This window comes from Clavelina lepadiformis, chromosome 9 (genome assembly GCF_947623445.1).
Source record: "Clavelina lepadiformis chromosome 9, kaClaLepa1.1, whole genome shotgun sequence".
NCBI classification, from domain to species: domain Eukaryota; kingdom Metazoa; phylum Chordata; class Ascidiacea; order Aplousobranchia; family Clavelinidae; genus Clavelina; species Clavelina lepadiformis.
The window spans coordinates 12,702,469-12,719,906 of record NC_135248.1 but is presented as its reverse complement, the minus strand read 5'-3'; the positions used below and the strand labels follow the sequence as shown (position 1 = coordinate 12,719,906).

The 17,438-nt window shown below is 41.4% G+C and overlaps 3 protein-coding genes across 3 annotated transcripts; all 3 read left to right on the top strand.

Moving 5' to 3' along the window:
* Positions 1 to 1,716: 1,716 nt before the first annotated feature.
* Positions 1,717 to 6,848, top strand: LOC143470883 (uncharacterized). The gene is made up of 6 exons (XM_076969168.1): positions 1,717 to 1,857; positions 2,923 to 3,160; positions 3,478 to 3,772; positions 3,975 to 4,164; positions 4,342 to 4,940; positions 5,083 to 6,848. Exons 1-6 carry the CDS (start codon positions 1,800 to 1,802, stop codon positions 6,640 to 6,642), a joined length of 2,940 nt encoding a protein of 979 aa, XP_076825283.1. The 5' UTR covers positions 1,717 to 1,799; the 3' UTR covers positions 6,643 to 6,848.
* A 1,916-nt stretch (positions 6,849 to 8,764) lies between these two features.
* On the top strand, positions 8,765 to 14,974 carry LOC143470882 (uncharacterized). Its single transcript, XM_076969167.1, has 10 exons — positions 8,765 to 9,000; positions 9,097 to 9,152; positions 10,074 to 10,264; positions 10,343 to 10,474; positions 10,664 to 11,567; positions 11,682 to 12,249; positions 12,474 to 12,610; positions 12,829 to 13,043; positions 13,338 to 13,650; positions 13,926 to 14,974. The coding sequence occupies exons 1-10, from the start codon at positions 8,921 to 8,923 to the stop codon at positions 14,474 to 14,476; spliced, it is 3,147 nt and encodes a 1,048-aa protein (XP_076825282.1). The 5' UTR covers positions 8,765 to 8,920; the 3' UTR covers positions 14,477 to 14,974.
* Positions 14,975 to 15,752: 778 nt separating this feature from the next.
* Positions 15,753 to 17,285, top strand: LOC143470978 (uncharacterized). The gene is made up of 2 exons (XM_076969286.1): positions 15,753 to 16,240; positions 16,479 to 17,285. The coding sequence occupies exons 1-2, from the start codon at positions 15,869 to 15,871 to the stop codon at positions 17,139 to 17,141; spliced, it is 1,035 nt and encodes a 344-aa protein (XP_076825401.1). The 5' UTR covers positions 15,753 to 15,868; the 3' UTR covers positions 17,142 to 17,285.
* The last annotated feature ends 153 nt before the right edge of the window (positions 17,286 to 17,438 follow it).

The following is a 17,438-nucleotide window of genomic DNA, read 5'->3' as shown; positions in this document are numbered from 1 at the left end:
CCCCTGCGATAAAAATACACAATGCATGAAATATTCATCAATATAAATAACAGCGGAATGTAGTTTCAAGTTCAACTGTTTTTGCCTAGAAGTATTTTTCACTTTGTGAACACAATCCTAGATGTTTACAGGAACGCAATGTTTTTTTGGTCGGGTCATGGCTAATTTAGGAAACTTCGGAGATAAGGAGAAAAGGGAAATTTTTGCCTCGTGATCATGAGTATATATTTTTACACCATTACAAAGTTCAACAGAAGTCGGCTCGTGGTTCTGGACTTCATAGAACCATGAGCCTTATTTCGTAAAAGTACAACAAAACCGCAGTCAGTGACTTCAGCTATGGGTAGTGTAGACATAAATTATTGTTAGTTCATAACATTACATGACCCGAGTACAGTTCAGATGGGTGTTTGGGGTTACGTTTTGCTCTAAACGCTTAACAAGAAAGTCGTTCTGTGAGAATAGCAATGGAATACTAAGCAGAAACTTGTTCAAAACTGATGTAACTTTGAAGGAATTGTCAGTCATAGAACCTCAGTATGCAATTAGTAAACCTACACCTCTATTTTGTAAACGGTATAAGTTCAGAAGATGTTATATCGCACCAATCCTGCGGTCAGGCCCCGGGCATAGGTATGGCTTAAGATTGCCCAATACGTAATTTCTTGAAGTATTTTTAGAGCTATTATAACATCTTTAAGGGATTCGCTAATATATCATAGAATGACGACCAGATTATACGCATGGAAGCATTCAGTTGGCTTCATATACATATTTATCTCATTTAATGTTGGAGCATCTTAGCTTAGTTTTTTTCTCGCGTTATAGTTCGTGGTTCAGTGCCATATAATGGGTTTCACGGTTCAGTAAACAAAAAAAGTTGCCTATCCTAGTATGAAACAGCCAAAAGGGTTTTACCTGTTATCAGCTGACCAGGTGGAACGACTTCATGTTATGAGATTAGTAAACTGGCCAATCGAACAGTATTGCGTTTAGGTTTACGATTCTTAGCCAACTTCATGGACATGTTTTTGAATATTGTGATTCGGGAGCCGCAAAGTCGGATTGTAGTGTCAGGCGAAAATCTCGTCTGATGTGATAATGACGATGTTGCAAGTTGATTTTTTGGCTTTATTGTTGCAACGTTTAGATTTAATACATGCAAATTTTATTTGAACTTGGGTCTTGGTCGTATTCAACAAAGTTTTGGCGGAAATGCGACAGTTTAGTGTTCTACAGAGTATAAGATAGAAATAACACTTCAATATTGTCTAAGATCGGCGATGGCTTTCATCTTCAGTGGAAGTTTGTAAACAAAATCTACAGATACAGGTCCAGTAGCTTACACAGTAGCGTATAACACAGCTATATCCAACCCGCGGCCCTTTTGAAGTTTTTATGTGGCCCTGGTGTTGGTATCGTTGTATTATACGTAAAATGTATGCGCAGGAAGTATGTAAGAAACTGTATGAAAGTGTACCGTTGATCACTATTTTGTTCGTGTACAAATTGCTTGAGCGCCGTAACGTCCGTTATTGTGGGAGTTGTAGTACCGTTGTGTGATTAGTAGTGTAAGACTGTAAGTTATTCATGGTGGCAATATGCGACCTGAATTGAACTAGTGACGTAATTTTTGGCCCACTGATGTATTTCGTTTGGACAAAGCAGGTGCAGCGAAACGTTGAGATTGTACTAAACTTTTTGTGCGCAGGCCACATAGGGTTTTAATGGTTTTATGTTCAATGACAATTGAAGATTCATAGGAAAATAAAAAGGAATAAATTTCGGATTATTTCTACATGGATGAATTCAACTTTTTCCTAACATTAATCGCATATGTCAGCAATCTTCAAAGAGGTAAGACGAACCAATCTTTAGTTCTCGTACCAAATATCATAACAAGATTATTGACAGCGTTTAAATAACCGGCCAGGCTTTAAGGTACATTTGTTACAGTATGCTTATGTATACGCTGTAGATTTCGGAACCGTTTATGCGTAATTAGGTCGTCATCTGAGTAACCGTTGCCCGTGGCAATTGAAGTGAAAAGAAAAAAGAGTCAAAAATATAGGGTATTGGCAAACTGACATAAAAACTTTTGCCATAAACAAAAGAATGAAAATTTGTTTTTTGTGATCATGGGAAATCCCATGACGTGGACATCAAAGTGTTCGTTAGCTGTTTATCTCTACATGGCCATTGACAACGTTGGGAAAAGATATTTGATATAAACCACAATAAAGCTTATTAAACTTATTATCAGACTCAATTTCTACCGCTTTGGGCTATGCTGGCGTTGTTAATGTATGAAAACATTACAAACAAAAATATCACGTAAAACTGGTCCTTTGTTGGTATTGTGGTCTCAACCTGCTTTCAGATAAGTCATAGCGAAAATAGTAAATCATGAATTATTAAGTATTTTTCACATGAGTTATTGTAGCGACGGACAAGTGGATCAAGCTATTGCGTCATAACTTATTTCTCATAACCATTTTTTAGTTCCCGACTTGTCAGCGAGCAAAGTGTTTGATGCAAGTATTTGGACTGATCTTTGTAGAAACTTGTTAAAGGTCAACTTTTCTGCAGTTATTTGATGATGGACAATAAAAATCAAACAAACAATGTGAAGAATAATACAATAAAGAATAAATAAACAATAAAAAACAACCACTAAAATATAGCTCACTTATATAAAGCCGGCAAAACCTTGAGTTTTCTAATATTTCTCTAAGTTTACTTTCGCTACTTTCTAAAATACTTCGATAACTTTAGTAACTCATCGCAAATATAAATCTAAATAATGAATCAATCCATAAACTTAAAAAATTATTCACTTTTTTAAATTACTGCATATAAATCTCTCTTCATCTATTTACATTTTACATCATTTTATGTCATCGTGGTGGCCTTATTGTTTAGGAGCTGCATTTGTGTGTCCATCCGGGATTGCAATTGACGACTTTTATCTTTGTGACGGGATAAACGACTGCTATGACCTCAAAAGCAGTGACGAGTGTAATTGCCCGGACACAAGAGCGGATGTTTGTTGGAATAGTCGCTGCATCTTGGACTCGAATATATGCGACGGTTTTGATGACTGCAAGGATGGATTCAGCTCCGATGAGGATTGCTCCCTGGAGGAGTTAGCAAATAACTTGTATGGATGGATCTTCTTCTTCTATTTTCGTTTGATCTTGCTATTTTCTTTCAATTAGAGTGAAATTGTTTGATTTTTTTCTCCATCGCTTTTATGTTTTAATGCTGTATATTGCTCCAGCCGTGCGGTTCCTGTTTGCTGGGGTGTTAATACATTGTATACGTACATATATTTTATACGTATATTGTATTTCTAAAGTTTTATCCTGGCTACGTAAAAATACCTGTAGCTAACGCAAACTGAATAAAATAACTATTGTAAATTATAATCATTAACGCTTGAATTGATCATAGTTTAAAAAGGATTAATGCTTTTAGGACTGGGACGATTCCCTGTGATCGAAGTAACGCTGTATTTTGTGCGGATGGAGCATCGTGCGTTCGAATAACTCAGCTCTGCGATGGACGTTATGATTGTCCGGACTATTCGGACGAGAATTTCGCCGGACCCGGACTAAAATGCGTAATAAGATCATCCCGGGGAGCGGCCTGCGTTTTGCCGCAACCGAACATCTACGATTCGATCGCGCAATGTTCGGATTATTCGGACGTCTGTTTCGATGCCAACGGAGTTCGTAGCTCTGCTTGTTTCCAATGCTTGGATGGGGAACATGTAAGTTGATACACTTTGTATTACGTGGATTGTTTTTAGCTTAGAGAAAAGGAGAGAGAGAGAGAGTGAGAGAGAGAGAGAGAGACAGAGACAGAAAATGAGAGAGTGAGTACGAGAAAGAAGATTTTATTCTTCTAGAAGCGTCTCTAACACGTCATTATTTATTTAGCATTGTTTCAAAACCATAGTTTCCTTTCTCCAGATCATCAGTGAATATCAACTGTGTGATGGAATCTTGGACTGTAAAGACTTTTCCGACGAATGTCTGTGCGAGGAGATCCGGACACCAGAGATATGCGCAGCATATTTCGGCAAAAACTTCAAGAAAATATGTGACTCTCTACCCGATGATGATCTGTACCCGTACCGCTTAGATTACCAAAGCAACCAGGGTAAACGTTCTTCTTTAAATCTTCTTCTTTAAGTCTTCTTTCGACACATAAAGATTTCTTAAAATGTAAGATGCTTCCTCATAACGCCATGATGTGTTTTAAGGATTGGATCGAATTTTTTATTCGCATGTGTCCGGTCATTAGAGTAAACTTCATTAAAAGGTTATTTTTGTCAAGGTAACGTTTGGATTGATGGACTTGCCATTCCATGCAGAGACAACGGTTTGCCGGATTATGCAAATACGGTAGAAAGCAGTTTTGACTCCTTCTACTTCAACCTATATGATCGTTTTAATTCTTTTTACCTGGAAACCCAGTGTGTGGATACTGAAAAGCTCTGTGATAATAACAATGACTGCCACACTGGAATAGATGAAAAATACTGTCTCTCTGCCAGTATAATCCAAACGGTGCGTGAGTTGGAGAACAGCGATTTACAAGGGAAGCCCTCGATTTCTGTGGCTGGATTCGACAACGTGACTTCCACCAATAAAACCACAACCTGTCTCAACTCTGACGGATTTTCAATCGTAGCCGATCTATGCGATGGAAAACCGTCCTGCTCTGGCCTGGTCGACGAATGTACGCCGGAATGTGGCGTGGCGCTTCCCCCGTTCTGTTCTGTCAACTTGACCTGCCTCGACGCTCATCAAGTCTGCAACGGGAAGTGGGAGAGCGATCTGAGATGTGGAAGACGAATTGATGAGGAGGAAATTGGTTGTCCACAGCGATTCTACTGCAAGGTTGGAGAGAGCATCAGTATTGACAAGAGACAGGTAAATTAAAAGACTGACGTGATTAGCTTTATCATTCCCGGCATCAACACGTCACGCCAGGAATGATTTAAACTTTTATTATTTTTTGCCTTCTTATTTCCTTTGCCTGACGTATGGACTAAACGTAGCAATTGTCATATAGGTGTGTGATGGCGTCATCAACTGCGACAAAGAATCAGATGAAAGCAAGGAACGTAACTGTACCGATCAACGTTTCTATTGCGAGACGAGAACCGCCAACAGCACCGACCCTCGCAACCGCTTTTTCGTCCCTAAAAACTTGATGTTAGATGGGAGACAGGACTGCCTGGATGGCAGCGACGAATGTCCCCAATCATGGAACGAAAACGGTTTCAGTTCAAGGGATGCAATGATCGGTAATCCCATCCTACAAGTTATCCTCTGGATAATAGCCCCTTTCGCTTTCTTCGGCAATATTGGGGTCTTGGTAAAAACCGTGTTCACCTTTCGCAAGAAGAAAAAAATGAACATGGTTTCTAAAATCCACCACAGCCTTATTTCGAACCTAGCGGTAGCAGATGGACTCATGGGAGTGTACCTAATAATACTCTGCATCCAAAGCGTTACTTTTCAGAAGCGTTACTGTCTCTTAGACAAGCAGTGGCGAACAAGCACCCTTTGTGGCGTCATGGGCTCATTGGTGATCTTTTCCGGCCAATCATCCGTCTTCATTTTGTTACTTATCGCCACTTTTCGTTTTTACACGTTCTTTAGACCGTTTGCTGCTCAGCTTTCCCCCAGCTGTTTCAAACTGTTTAAAATCGATCTCGTAGTCATCTGGTGTGTCTCGTTTCTACTGGCGGCCTCACCCTGGTTCTCAGAATACTTTACAGTCGCCGCCTATTACCCGAGTCATCTTTTTCACGGCGATGTTGTGGAGAAGAAAACTTTTCAATCGTTCCTCACTCTGCTTGACTTTGCCCTGAACCTAACAAACAGCTCTATCAATAGTACACTTTATACCACAAGAAACATTACTTCCAATGGGGTCAGCGTTGGAACCCTGTTTGTTAGTCAACGTGCCCCCGATGTTACCCCTAGGGGCTGGTTCGGGTTTTATTCACAAAACAGCATTTGCCTGCCCGGATACTTTATGCGCCCCGGTCGTCCCGGCTGGGATTTCGGGATTTTTCTTATCACTTTTAACTTTGTTGCGTTCGTTGCTATGGTTATTTTCTATGCATTGATTTGGAGATTTTCAGACCCAAAGCGCGTCACCCACCTGACGCGGAATTCCCCGAAATCGAAACTTAACCACCAACGATGTAAAATGCAAGCCAGGGTTACCCGACTTTTATTAACGGACTTCGTGTGTTGGATTCCGGTCTGCATTATGAGTTATATCTATCTCTCGGGGGTCGACCTTAACCCGACAGCCTATGCGGTGTGTGGGATCGTCCTTCTCCCGGTAAACAGCGCTCTGAACCCGATCCTCTACGCCGGGATACTGGAATCAATTTGGGCAAAGGCTAAAAGCGTGTTTAAAGAAAAAAAGGCGTCGAATTCAGTTAGAAACAGTGACGCGCGAACTGCGACTAATACCACTCCACTTTCATCGATAAAACCATTCCGAAAGCAGCAAATCAAAACTGGGGGATCTCCCAGTAGTAGTCCTGTGTCAAGTGTTCCGACCACCCCGAAAGATCTTCGTAGAAAAACTATTAACAACACATATCTATAACTTGTGCTGCTGTGTTGTTGTGTATTTGCACCGACAACTTGAAGATTGTTGACATTTTTTCTTTCAGATTTCAGTGATCGAACTTACGCTCCCTATTTGCACAGCGACATATTGTGGACGAAACTCTATTTGAGGTCGACCCTTAGGTGGAAGCCTAGGTCTACATTTGTAACTGATAATGTACTGCCCCACCGGCGCAGAAGATGGGATGGTACAGGGAGACGTTCCCCCAACTCCAACAAATATTTTGGAAGATGCGATACATTTTGCCCCGCAGTTATTCAGAGTGAATTGATTTTCAACAAATCGTTTTATTTTTAATTTTTTCTTTCTTTTCTCTATTGACAGATAACAACGGCAGGCATAGGTATTGGTGCGTTTGCTCAATGTCCGACCTTGGTTGCCCCCCAATTTTTTAAGTATCTTGAGCTTACACTGTATCGATCTTGCTTGTGCAGATATACTGTCACTTTTATTAAAACGTTACATGTATGCAGTTGAACGTTTACCAAGCGACAAAGATATTTCTGAAATTTGTTCGTGCAACTTTTTTAAGCTTTCTTGATCTTGGCAATGGTAACCTGTGACAACATAACAAGTTCATGAGAGGTAAAAATCATATTTGATTCGATTTGCAGAATCGGAAAATGTTATCGTGTTTCATTTCGAAAAGGAAAGTGCCGTCTAATACTTGTATATACGTATACGAAACCTTTTACTGTTTAACGACCCAGACTACCCGTCGTCACATCCCAAGGGTTTCACAAACATACCGATGACGTCATTAAGGCAGCTGCATCGGTTGCAAACGACGTGAAATTAATTCCAAACATTTAAAGCGTTCCTATCACGTTCTACTGGCTTCTTGCTATGGCATTTTATCAAGGCCAGTTCAGTTTCCGAAGCAACAAACACACAGACAAACCTCATCAGTGAAAAGTCATTGTGACGTCAAAAACATTTGAAAAAGTTTTTTGTATTTTTAACGTTCCTGACCTAAAAATTGATGGATCTAACATTCACTGCAAATTTTTATATGAATCCTTTAGCTGAATCATTTGATATCCTGAATCAGCGTGGTCCAACTTCTTTTCATCGCGGGCCAAAATCAGAAAATTTTTTTATCTTGCGGGCCAATGTTTTTAAATTAGAACTGAAAAACAATGTGATATTGATATTAGAACTGAAATTAGAATAGTTCAAAATTTAGCTATTAAATGCTGATCAATGTGACATCTGCGGTCGAGGTTCTTCCTCGACAATAGCGACTATCAAAGCTGACTATCAGTTCGCGGGCCAAAAAATCGGTGCTCGCGGGCCAACTTTGGCCCGCGGGCCTGCAGTTGGACCACGCTGTCTTGAATCATGAAATATGAGATCACAGTAAGCTTCAACTAACGTACTACTTGGAAAAACGTAAATTGGCGCCGTTTTTTCGCGTTTTCCTACGACAGAGTGAGTGGACACATTACACACAACATAGCAATCAATCAACGTAAAATCATATACACATTGTCCAATTCAAACTCAAAGTCTCAAGTTAAGTCGAGACTGAGCGCGCAATATTCAAAAGTTTGACATGGACCAGGACCAAGCTGTTATCACTAAACCGCACTCACTGCGTTTAGCCCAGCAGGATAATAAAGTAACGTGTTACAGCGTATGACAACGAGGCCCCCGATATCACTGCACAGCTTCATAATGTAAGTGGCCAACCGTGTTTATCGCCGTCAAATTCTTCCTCGAGTAGTCAGACGCCAGCCAAGATGGCCGCGCTTCCAAAGCCCTCACTAATTGATATTACATGCAGTGCAGTCGGTTATGACGTTTGTGTGCGTCACCAGTTAAAATAGGTAAAAGCAGTAACTAAGAATGTAAATATACCGAAAGAGGATATTTATTCTTACAAGATTTAAACAAAAGCACTTGCTGCGAGGGCTTGAGAATACTTTAGACGCTGTACAGTGCAGAATGCTACAATACAAAAGAAGTTCATTGTGTTTAGAAGCAGTATACACTTGATTAGCGGTCGATATGTTTGCAGGAAGGTCAAGTAGAAAGATGGTTGTATGACAACTCAATTAACTTGTCAATTAATACAATTAAGACTGTTTTAGGTCGAGATAGCGGATTCCTGAAAACGCCTACTTTGCCAACAGGCACTTAGTTGGATCAATCAGCGAATAGGAAATACAGTTTTTAGTAATTATAGGATTTTCTTGTTGCTACCGTCTCACGTCCCTAAACATCCTCATCTTAAACATAGTTTTATTTGCCCATGGATTCCGTCCTTCAGCAACAGAATACGGTAAACGGGGAACTTCGTGAAAATGAAGAATTTTGTGACAAGGGAAAAGGGTAAATAATAATACTACTTTATGCAATATTGAAGCTTTGCAGACCAGCTTCTAATTTAAGGTGATATTCTCTGACTTTTGTTTTGTCTACACGCAGATCGGTCACGTCTGGAGCGCAAGATGCAGCCGACGAAGACCATTTTACATCGACAGGTATAGACGGACTTTTACTGAAATGTGTTATTGTTGTCATCAATTATTTTTTGATTCTGTGTTAACCTTTCATTCACCCTGTGAGTCCGAACGCTTTTGCAGTTAAATGCTGACCTATGTGACTCGTTTATTTCGATGTTATAATGGAGTCACCAGGGATTTGCAGCAGTCAGCCTTGATCCTTGGTGAAACAAACTCGGAAATGAGGCTTAGCAAGCCAGCCCTGGATGTTGCTGAAGCACCTCCTTAATCTTTGGGGAGTTTGGGAGTTTGCTATAATTAGTATTTGTGAAACAATTTCAGGTCGTGCTTGGAGCATCAAAACTTATAGTCAGCAAAATTTGTCAATATATCTGTAGCAACTATAGGTGTGGTTACAGATAAGAGCAACTTCATGAATAATATTCTAAAGTCAAGTGTCAGCAGTTTTACAGATTTATCTGTTGGTGAATTCGTCTCACCTCAGCGGAGAAAGGTGATGACGACTCCAGCAGCTGCTGCTTGCGTCTGAAATGAATTGTGAGATATATTTAAAACAAAATAGTTCGCTGAGCCTTAACGCATCCGTTAATACCGTGTAATAAATCGAGTTAGTGACGCCGGTCTAAGATAGATGATTTAGTGATGAAGTTGAACAAAAGAATGCCGCTTAAAAGCTTCGACGACAAGTTATGTTGAAAGGAGATTTAGTTTGGCGTCAACAAATATGGCTTTGGAGCTATATCGCGGCTTTTCATTAAAGCGAATTGTAAAGTTGCAAGATATCTTTTAAGACTGGCATTTATAGCGTAAACAAAGGTCAGGAAAGGTCTGTTCGAACCCATTGTCCAACTTTAAGCTTTTGGCAGTTAGTTGACTCTATTTGTTACTTCAGCATAAGGGGTGCTTGGTTCCATGATACATCCACTTTTCCTTCATTAGGAAAAAAACTTGGAAGGCCAAAGGGATTAAAATCGGAAGCGAAGCAAGTGTGCGGAAAGATTTCGCGCTTGCTTCGAGACAAACAATCGAACACCCGCGGAAGTTGCATGTTCAGGAAGAGGAGGAGACGATCGGAGAAGTTTGCAATCGTGGGATACGGGACCCAGCCAGTTGACGACGATACGGACACTGTAAGTGATGACATGATGCATCGGCGCTCCATTTTCAACTTCCGGACTGCAGCATTTAACCGCCATTTTTACTCCAAGGAGTCAAGTCTCTCAGATGAGGAGTCGGAACCGTTTCCCTGGACATCGACAGACGACGAAATAGACGCTTACGACCGACCTGGTCCTAATAACGTTCTTGAACAGGATTCGAATCTAAATTGTTATCAGCAGGTAATGACGTAGTTAATGTGGGTGTTTAGGTGAATGTAAATATAAATGGTACAAGACTCAATGAAATTCACACTGTTTAAAATTAATCTTTACCGCAAATTGGTACGATTTAAAATATCACATGAGATCTATGTGTACACTTGAGATTAAGGTACTGTCTTCTAACCGTAACTTACGACCACCGTTCAGCTAGCTCACAATCAGATGAAGCACTTAGTCATGGATACTGCTCAGATGAAAGGCAAGGGAGCAAAATTGTTCGCTAAGAGACAGAGAAGGATGGAAAAGTATGTTCTGGAAGGTCCGACAAACAATGGCGCCAACTACGCGGTTGAAAACGGAACAGGTCACCCACCGCCAGATGGCATCTTTGTCATGGGAAGAACTGGTGACGGAATGCCGCACGATGAGTTAGATGGAGTAAGTTTTCCTCCTGTCACTCTCAACGATATCCACGCCGGAAGAGGACAGGAGGAATTAGAGCCAGCCTATGCCGCACTACCTCCCCAACCACCAGCGGTAACGAGAGACCAGCGCGATTTCAATAACGACGTTCTGACGCGTGACGATGGATCGGGTGCTCAAAATCAACGGAGAAGAAGACGTTCCCGGCCCCGACACAGGATGCCTTATGTTCCTCACGGAAACTTCGCGAGCGCCGATTGGTCGACAGACGATGAATCTTTCCAGCAACAGCACCATCTTCCTCAAATGGAGAGGCAGCTTCATCCTCAAGAGCAAGCCCATTCGGGGTCGTGTTCTGGTAACCATAGAAACTCTGATGTGGATTCAGAAGACGACGACTTACCGGCGGAAAGACAGAGGCGTTTCCGCGGTGTAAAACCACCAGCAGCGCAGAATCCACTCGGGCTGGATCAAGCGGTTGACTACTCAATGAACGAAGAAACAACGCAATTCTCTAATCACGGTGTCGGTCTGATAAGGCCCAAAGACACTTTTCCTATTGACACATCAAGCTCGCTATCCCGTGGACGAGATACATCCAGCGTGGCAGTTGCACAAGCTCCAGTTAAAAAGGTCTGGGCCTCTGTAAAGTTTGCTCCAAAAAATACAAACGACAAACCCGTACCAGGTAATGCATGAAGACGTGGATAACCCAAATCAATTGCTTTTGTTGATTTTAATTTAAAAACTACCAATTTTCCGCGATTTGCTACAACTTTTTCTTGCGTGTCTTTCACTTTAGAACCGTCAACGACGAAAGTTGCGTATCCATTTCAACTTTCGCCAAGCAAATATCCCGAAGGAAAACTGCCGCCGCCTATGAAATCGTTAAACTTAAACATACCTCAAAAGAAGGGTCCACTGTCGCCATCCATCCATCTGCTGCAGGAACCGATTCCAAGAACCCCTTCTCCATTTTCTGCCGACCCAGCCTCAGAACAACCGATCATTCGTGACGAGGAGTTTATTCAAAATGCGAAAAAGCGGTTCCCTGTACACGGCGACCTCAATCCGACCGGTTTGCCGGTTGAAGTCCAACAGAGCGTTCAAACCGTTACGTTTAAAGATGCCGCCAATAACCCTGCCCAATCAGAGCCGCGGAATTTCAGCCGATCTGAGCTTAAATCTACCATAAAGCCGACACCTGCACAATTAGAGAGAGCCGTGGAAAAGCCTAAAGTAGCCGCTTGCCTTAAGCTGCTGGATCCAACGAGGGGAAAATACGAGCCTAAACTGGAATTAGTCTACAAGCAGACTCCGTCCATTGGAAACAAACTTGATGAAGAGAACAGGCCATCTTCAAGAACAAGGTATTTTTTATAAAACCTTTTTAACATTAACCTTAAAAATATTGATATTTGTATTCATGTTTGTCAGTATTTTTGTTCATCTTTTAATCTTTTGACTGAATCGGTTTGGGGATTAAGAGATGGACATTTATCGTTTCAGTTTTACTCTCGAGTTGTTTGTCAGAAAACTGAAATATATTTTTTCCGGTTTGATTTTAAAACCTAAAATACCAAAACTCTTCTAGCAACTACCAACCCCAGCAATTCAACAAACCAACTTCATACGACTGCAACCAACCTCAAGCATCCTACGTGAAAACTGGTGACGTCTACCGCCAAGTCGCAGTACAACCGCAGGCTCTTGGAAGTATAGCAGGACGGCGTACGTCAATGCATGTTCTGTTGATTGCGTTAAATTTAAAATTCTAAGTTTTAGATTGTCTGTTTTATTTTGACTATTTATGATGATATTAGTGGTATGAATTTCCAATAATCGTAAGAACATGATAAATTCGATGATATCGAGAAGCTTCGATGCTAAGCTCACAAGCTAATTTCAACAATTAAAGCCATCTCATAAACGCAGTTGAAACTTCACAGAGCTTAAAGGAAAAGGAGCCAAGATGTTTGAGAAACAGCAAAGGAGGATGGATCGATACACGAAGGAAAGCAACGGGGTAAATCAGCCTCAGATGGCTCTATTGCAAGCAAGTTACAGCAACCCACAAGTTCCTAAAGTACCGGGAGAATCGACCAAAGCAAATATGTCTCAAGTGTTAGGGGAATTTAGAAAAGTCTCGGACTCTGAATCCCCGGTGAGCTCCTTAATGTTTGTTGTTGGTGCAGTCGCTCAAATCCTAGATAGGCTCCAAGTGCTAAGAAATGCTCTTATCTTATTTGCTGAACAATCGCTTCCTTGCATTCTCCTCTATATAAGAGAAACTTTAAAACACTTTATTGTTTTATTGTTGTTGTAATCATTCCATTCTTCCATTCCTCTTCCTCGAAGACTTATTAAATGCTCTCTTCTTCTTTACTGAACAATCACTTCCTTGTATCCCGTTGCTGTATTGGGAAACTTTAAAAAACTTTATTGCTCTCGTTTCTAGAAACGTCCAAGCGCCACTAGACGAGGAAGAAGCCGGGACCCGTTCCACTATCAGCAGCATTACGTCATGCGCCGACCACCTTCCGCAGCCGATTTCGTTTGCGTCGATGATACCGCTTATGCGTCAGATACGTCATCGATGACGTCATTCGATCGCGATGATAAAGGCTCCACGTCATCATCAGGAAAACTCCAAACGCGCGATGATGTTTTCCAGAACGTTCAACAGGTTCCAACCGGCAGGGGTCCACCACCGAAAGTTGCCCCTAAACCGAAAATCCAACGAATGATAAGCACGGAGTCTAATACATCAGGTGCGTTAATGCGCATTGTACAATATTGCGTGGAAATACGTTTGGAGTGAAAGCGCAACTGCAACGCTGAAACAAGTTGGTCTTAAAATAAAGTAATAATTGTGTAATTAACGTTTTGATAAGTTACTCAACTCAAAAATCTTCCAGTAAGGAGAAATTTATTTTCGAATTTCGCATTTTTTGCATCCCGGCCATCTTCAAAAATAATCCGTCTGTTAACGTTCTATTAACGACTCGACTATGCCCCAAGCTTTTTCACTTGCTTGTTGATCTAGAATTTGCTCTGGAGGAAAGCGGGTTTTCCTCGATGGACGTCAAGGAGGATCTGGGCGCATCATCGGAAAGTAATCTAAATGAGACAGGTCACCAGAGAAGTAGCAACACAGGAGAAAATTACGCGGTAACACAACAGAATGCACTCAGTATGGGACAAGCCAAACAATACCAACCGCCTGACATACTGACAGAAGAAAAGCAAACGGCAAAAGATGATGAAATCGACGAATCGAACAAAAAGCGCTTTGATGTCTGGTCGCCTGGACAGCCAACTTACGAACCTCCAAATCTAAACCATCTTCCGCCACCACCTAGTTACAACGAAGTGACATCTCATAGCGCGCTTGCTCCAAAGCCTAAGTTTAAGGTGACCAACGCAACTTACGAGACTTTCTTGCCAGGTACAAGCTCGAACAAGTTTGACGTGAGCTCACTGAAAAATAATCTTCCAGCGGTTCCAAATGCGCGCCCCGTCAACGCAACGCCGTGTCCCAAGCCTACTTTCAGCGCCAAAACGCCGGTAGCAATGTGGCAACCCGGTTCAAAATGATATCACGAAACTTACGTTACCTTAAAGCATATTTCTGTCACTACTTGTACAGTTGAACTTAATGGACGACTGAGAATTTGAATGTTTCGAATACTCTGCGATAAACGCAAACCTGATGGTTCTTATGAATAGCCTACAATTTGCTGTATTATTGTGACTTGTATGAAATACGTTTGTTCGCTGCGGTATGGCTGAGTTACGCATTAACGGTGTAACTTTAGCTTCTGCGAAATTATTGTAGTTTAATAAAAATATACTGTTTTATAAAGGTCAAAGTGTATTTAAGCTTTTCAATCTTGTTGTAAGTCTAGCAATAAAAAAGCAATAGCTACATAAAGGAGAGCACAGTATTGTATTTGTATGCAAGAATGAAAGAAGACATCGTGCGTAACAATTACGGTTTCGTCACAAAGTCGTTTATTTTAATATGTACGTTGAGTTTTAGAGTGTTGGCGATTTGCATGGTTGTTTAATTGCAAGAGTGGAACAATAAACGATTATTCATTCACTTGAAAGCTATTCCAGATTCTGTACGGTTTATATCGTCGGAATGGTCCGGTCAGCGACTCAGTGAACAAAACAGAAAAAAACAAGTAAAGATATTCAGTAGTTAAACGTGGCAGCAAAAATTTTACTGGCGCAAAAGTTAATTATAAATGTACCCAGCCTATACTGGCTACTAAGGAAGAATTGACTTGGCACTTACACTATAGTACAGAGGTCGGAAACCTATGGCTCGCGAGCTAGATGTGGCTTTTTTCATGACGGCATCTGGCTCGCAGATAAATCTAAGTTGGCATTTCTCAGCACGATTGTTAAGAATAAAACTTTTTCTGTAATTTTAAGTCGCAATAACAGTAAGAAGCATGTTATTAAAGATTAAATTCAGACATTTACCTTTGTCAAAAGTTGCTGGTTTTACTTAAAAATGCACACGTTAGTTGCATTAATTGTTGAAAAATATTATATAGCTCTCACGGAAATAAAATTAAAAATACTGTATGTAGCTTTCATGGCTCCCTTAGACAAAAAGGTTTCCGACCCCTGCTGTAGTAGGACGCATAGCGCTTTAGAAAGAGAGCGCGTCGTATGATCGTCAACCGTCGAATTTCTACTGCAATGAGTGCCGGTACAGTACAAACTCGACTCATTACGCAGTTGGTTTTTATTAATAGAAACAGCAGATGGCCCCGTGGGATTGCTTTGCGAAGACCTTATTCCAAAGGGGTTTGCTCAACTTGCATCACCTGGCGCTTTTGTAAAGAAGAAAGTTTATCAGCGCAAGCACTTCGGTATCTTAGAGGTACAGCGGCCTTTGCGCCGATGTACTGGCTTTGGAGTCGTTCGTACTAGACTGAAATTCAATAGTTCACTCAACTGGTGAACTTAAGCATGGTCGTATCTAACTTTCACGCCTCAAACAGTGCCAGTTATTGGAAACCGGTAGCTAGGCCTGTTCCGAAGTCGGACTTACCACTTTCCTTGGTGAAAGGTACAGCCCCAGCTGTAGGTCCTAAGCCAGGTGGAAAGGTCTTTGTGTACGTGTACGAGGCTCCAGGGAACAATGGCCAGGCCATAACGAAAAGTGGCACCCTGCCACCAGGCGCGAAGGTTATTTTGTCGAAGGCACCTGTCACGACAAATGGTCCAGCAGTAAGTTATCCTCATTCAAACGAACTGGTAGAATTTAGTGAAACCCCAAGCGAACGGTTGCAGCGGCGCTCAAAGAAATCCGGAAAAGGTTACAAGGTTCTAGCAGACGTGGTAAGGGCCAAATGTCATTGTAATTAGACGTGTTATTAAGTTTTTGAGATGAAACAAATATTAACTACATTGTTGTAACGTTTGTGGTGTAAATTGTTAGCTTGATACGATTGATTTGGCTAACCGTTGCAATAGATTAAAAGTAAACTAATAAATGGAAAAGCTGACATTATCTATGACTAGTAGCTAGTTACGGTATTGAAGTCTTGCAACCAACAAGAAATCATTATATTTATAGAATCCAAATCTAGGAAGATCCCGCGGATCATCCAAAGGAGGAAAGATCTTTATGAAACAGAAGCAGAGGATGGATCAGTTCACAACTCAACCGTCTGAGGGAAAAGCTCTAGACATCGAGCTTCCGCGCGCAATGAGCGTTAGTCCGGCTCCCAACGGATCTAAAGATAAAAAAGTTACCAAGATTTCCGCCTCCGCTGAAAAATATATTCCCAAGTCCGTATTGCACAGCAAGTGGGGTCAGAATCGGAGAATGAATATCGGGGATTTGATTCCGCGCCTACACTCGCCTCCGCCAGAATGGCGGGCTAAGGTGGAGGCTGATTACAGGCTCTACGACTGTCAGACTTTACCGAACAGAAGATGGAATACTGTCGACCCGACGCACAGATCCCATTCATCTAGATCGGAATCGGCCCCGCCACCGGCTTATCAAGGAGATGAAGATGTATTTTACTCCGGGAGCGCCCACGAAAATCGGCCGAGTTCGGGTGCTGTTCCGGCCGTGCACGTTAATTTCGACGCCAGGCTCCATAAAGAGGCACCGCATCGCAAACAAGGCGTTCGCACCGGACGTGGCGTTTTCATGACAACGCCACGTGTACAACATGACTTCAATGCCAGGGCCATTGGCTGGAGCCGATGCTACGCCGAACAGTATTAAACTAAGAAAAATAAAAACTGGTCTTTTTTAAATTAGTTAAAACTGGACTTACGTTCTGCGAGACACTGGCAAGAAAAGAAACATACTAAGCAAAGTTTTTTCAAGTACAAGTGTATTATTTCGTAGTAAAAGGTTGCGGACGTTTTTGTGGTTGCTTTTTTGGGTACCTGAAGACGTATGGGTCATGATAAGAGCAATTTTTGTTTTAAGTTTATGTAACAAAATTGCCAAAAACAGTTAGTCGAAAAACCCGCACACGGCCTCATGAAACGTTCATGGAATGAGCATATTTCAGGC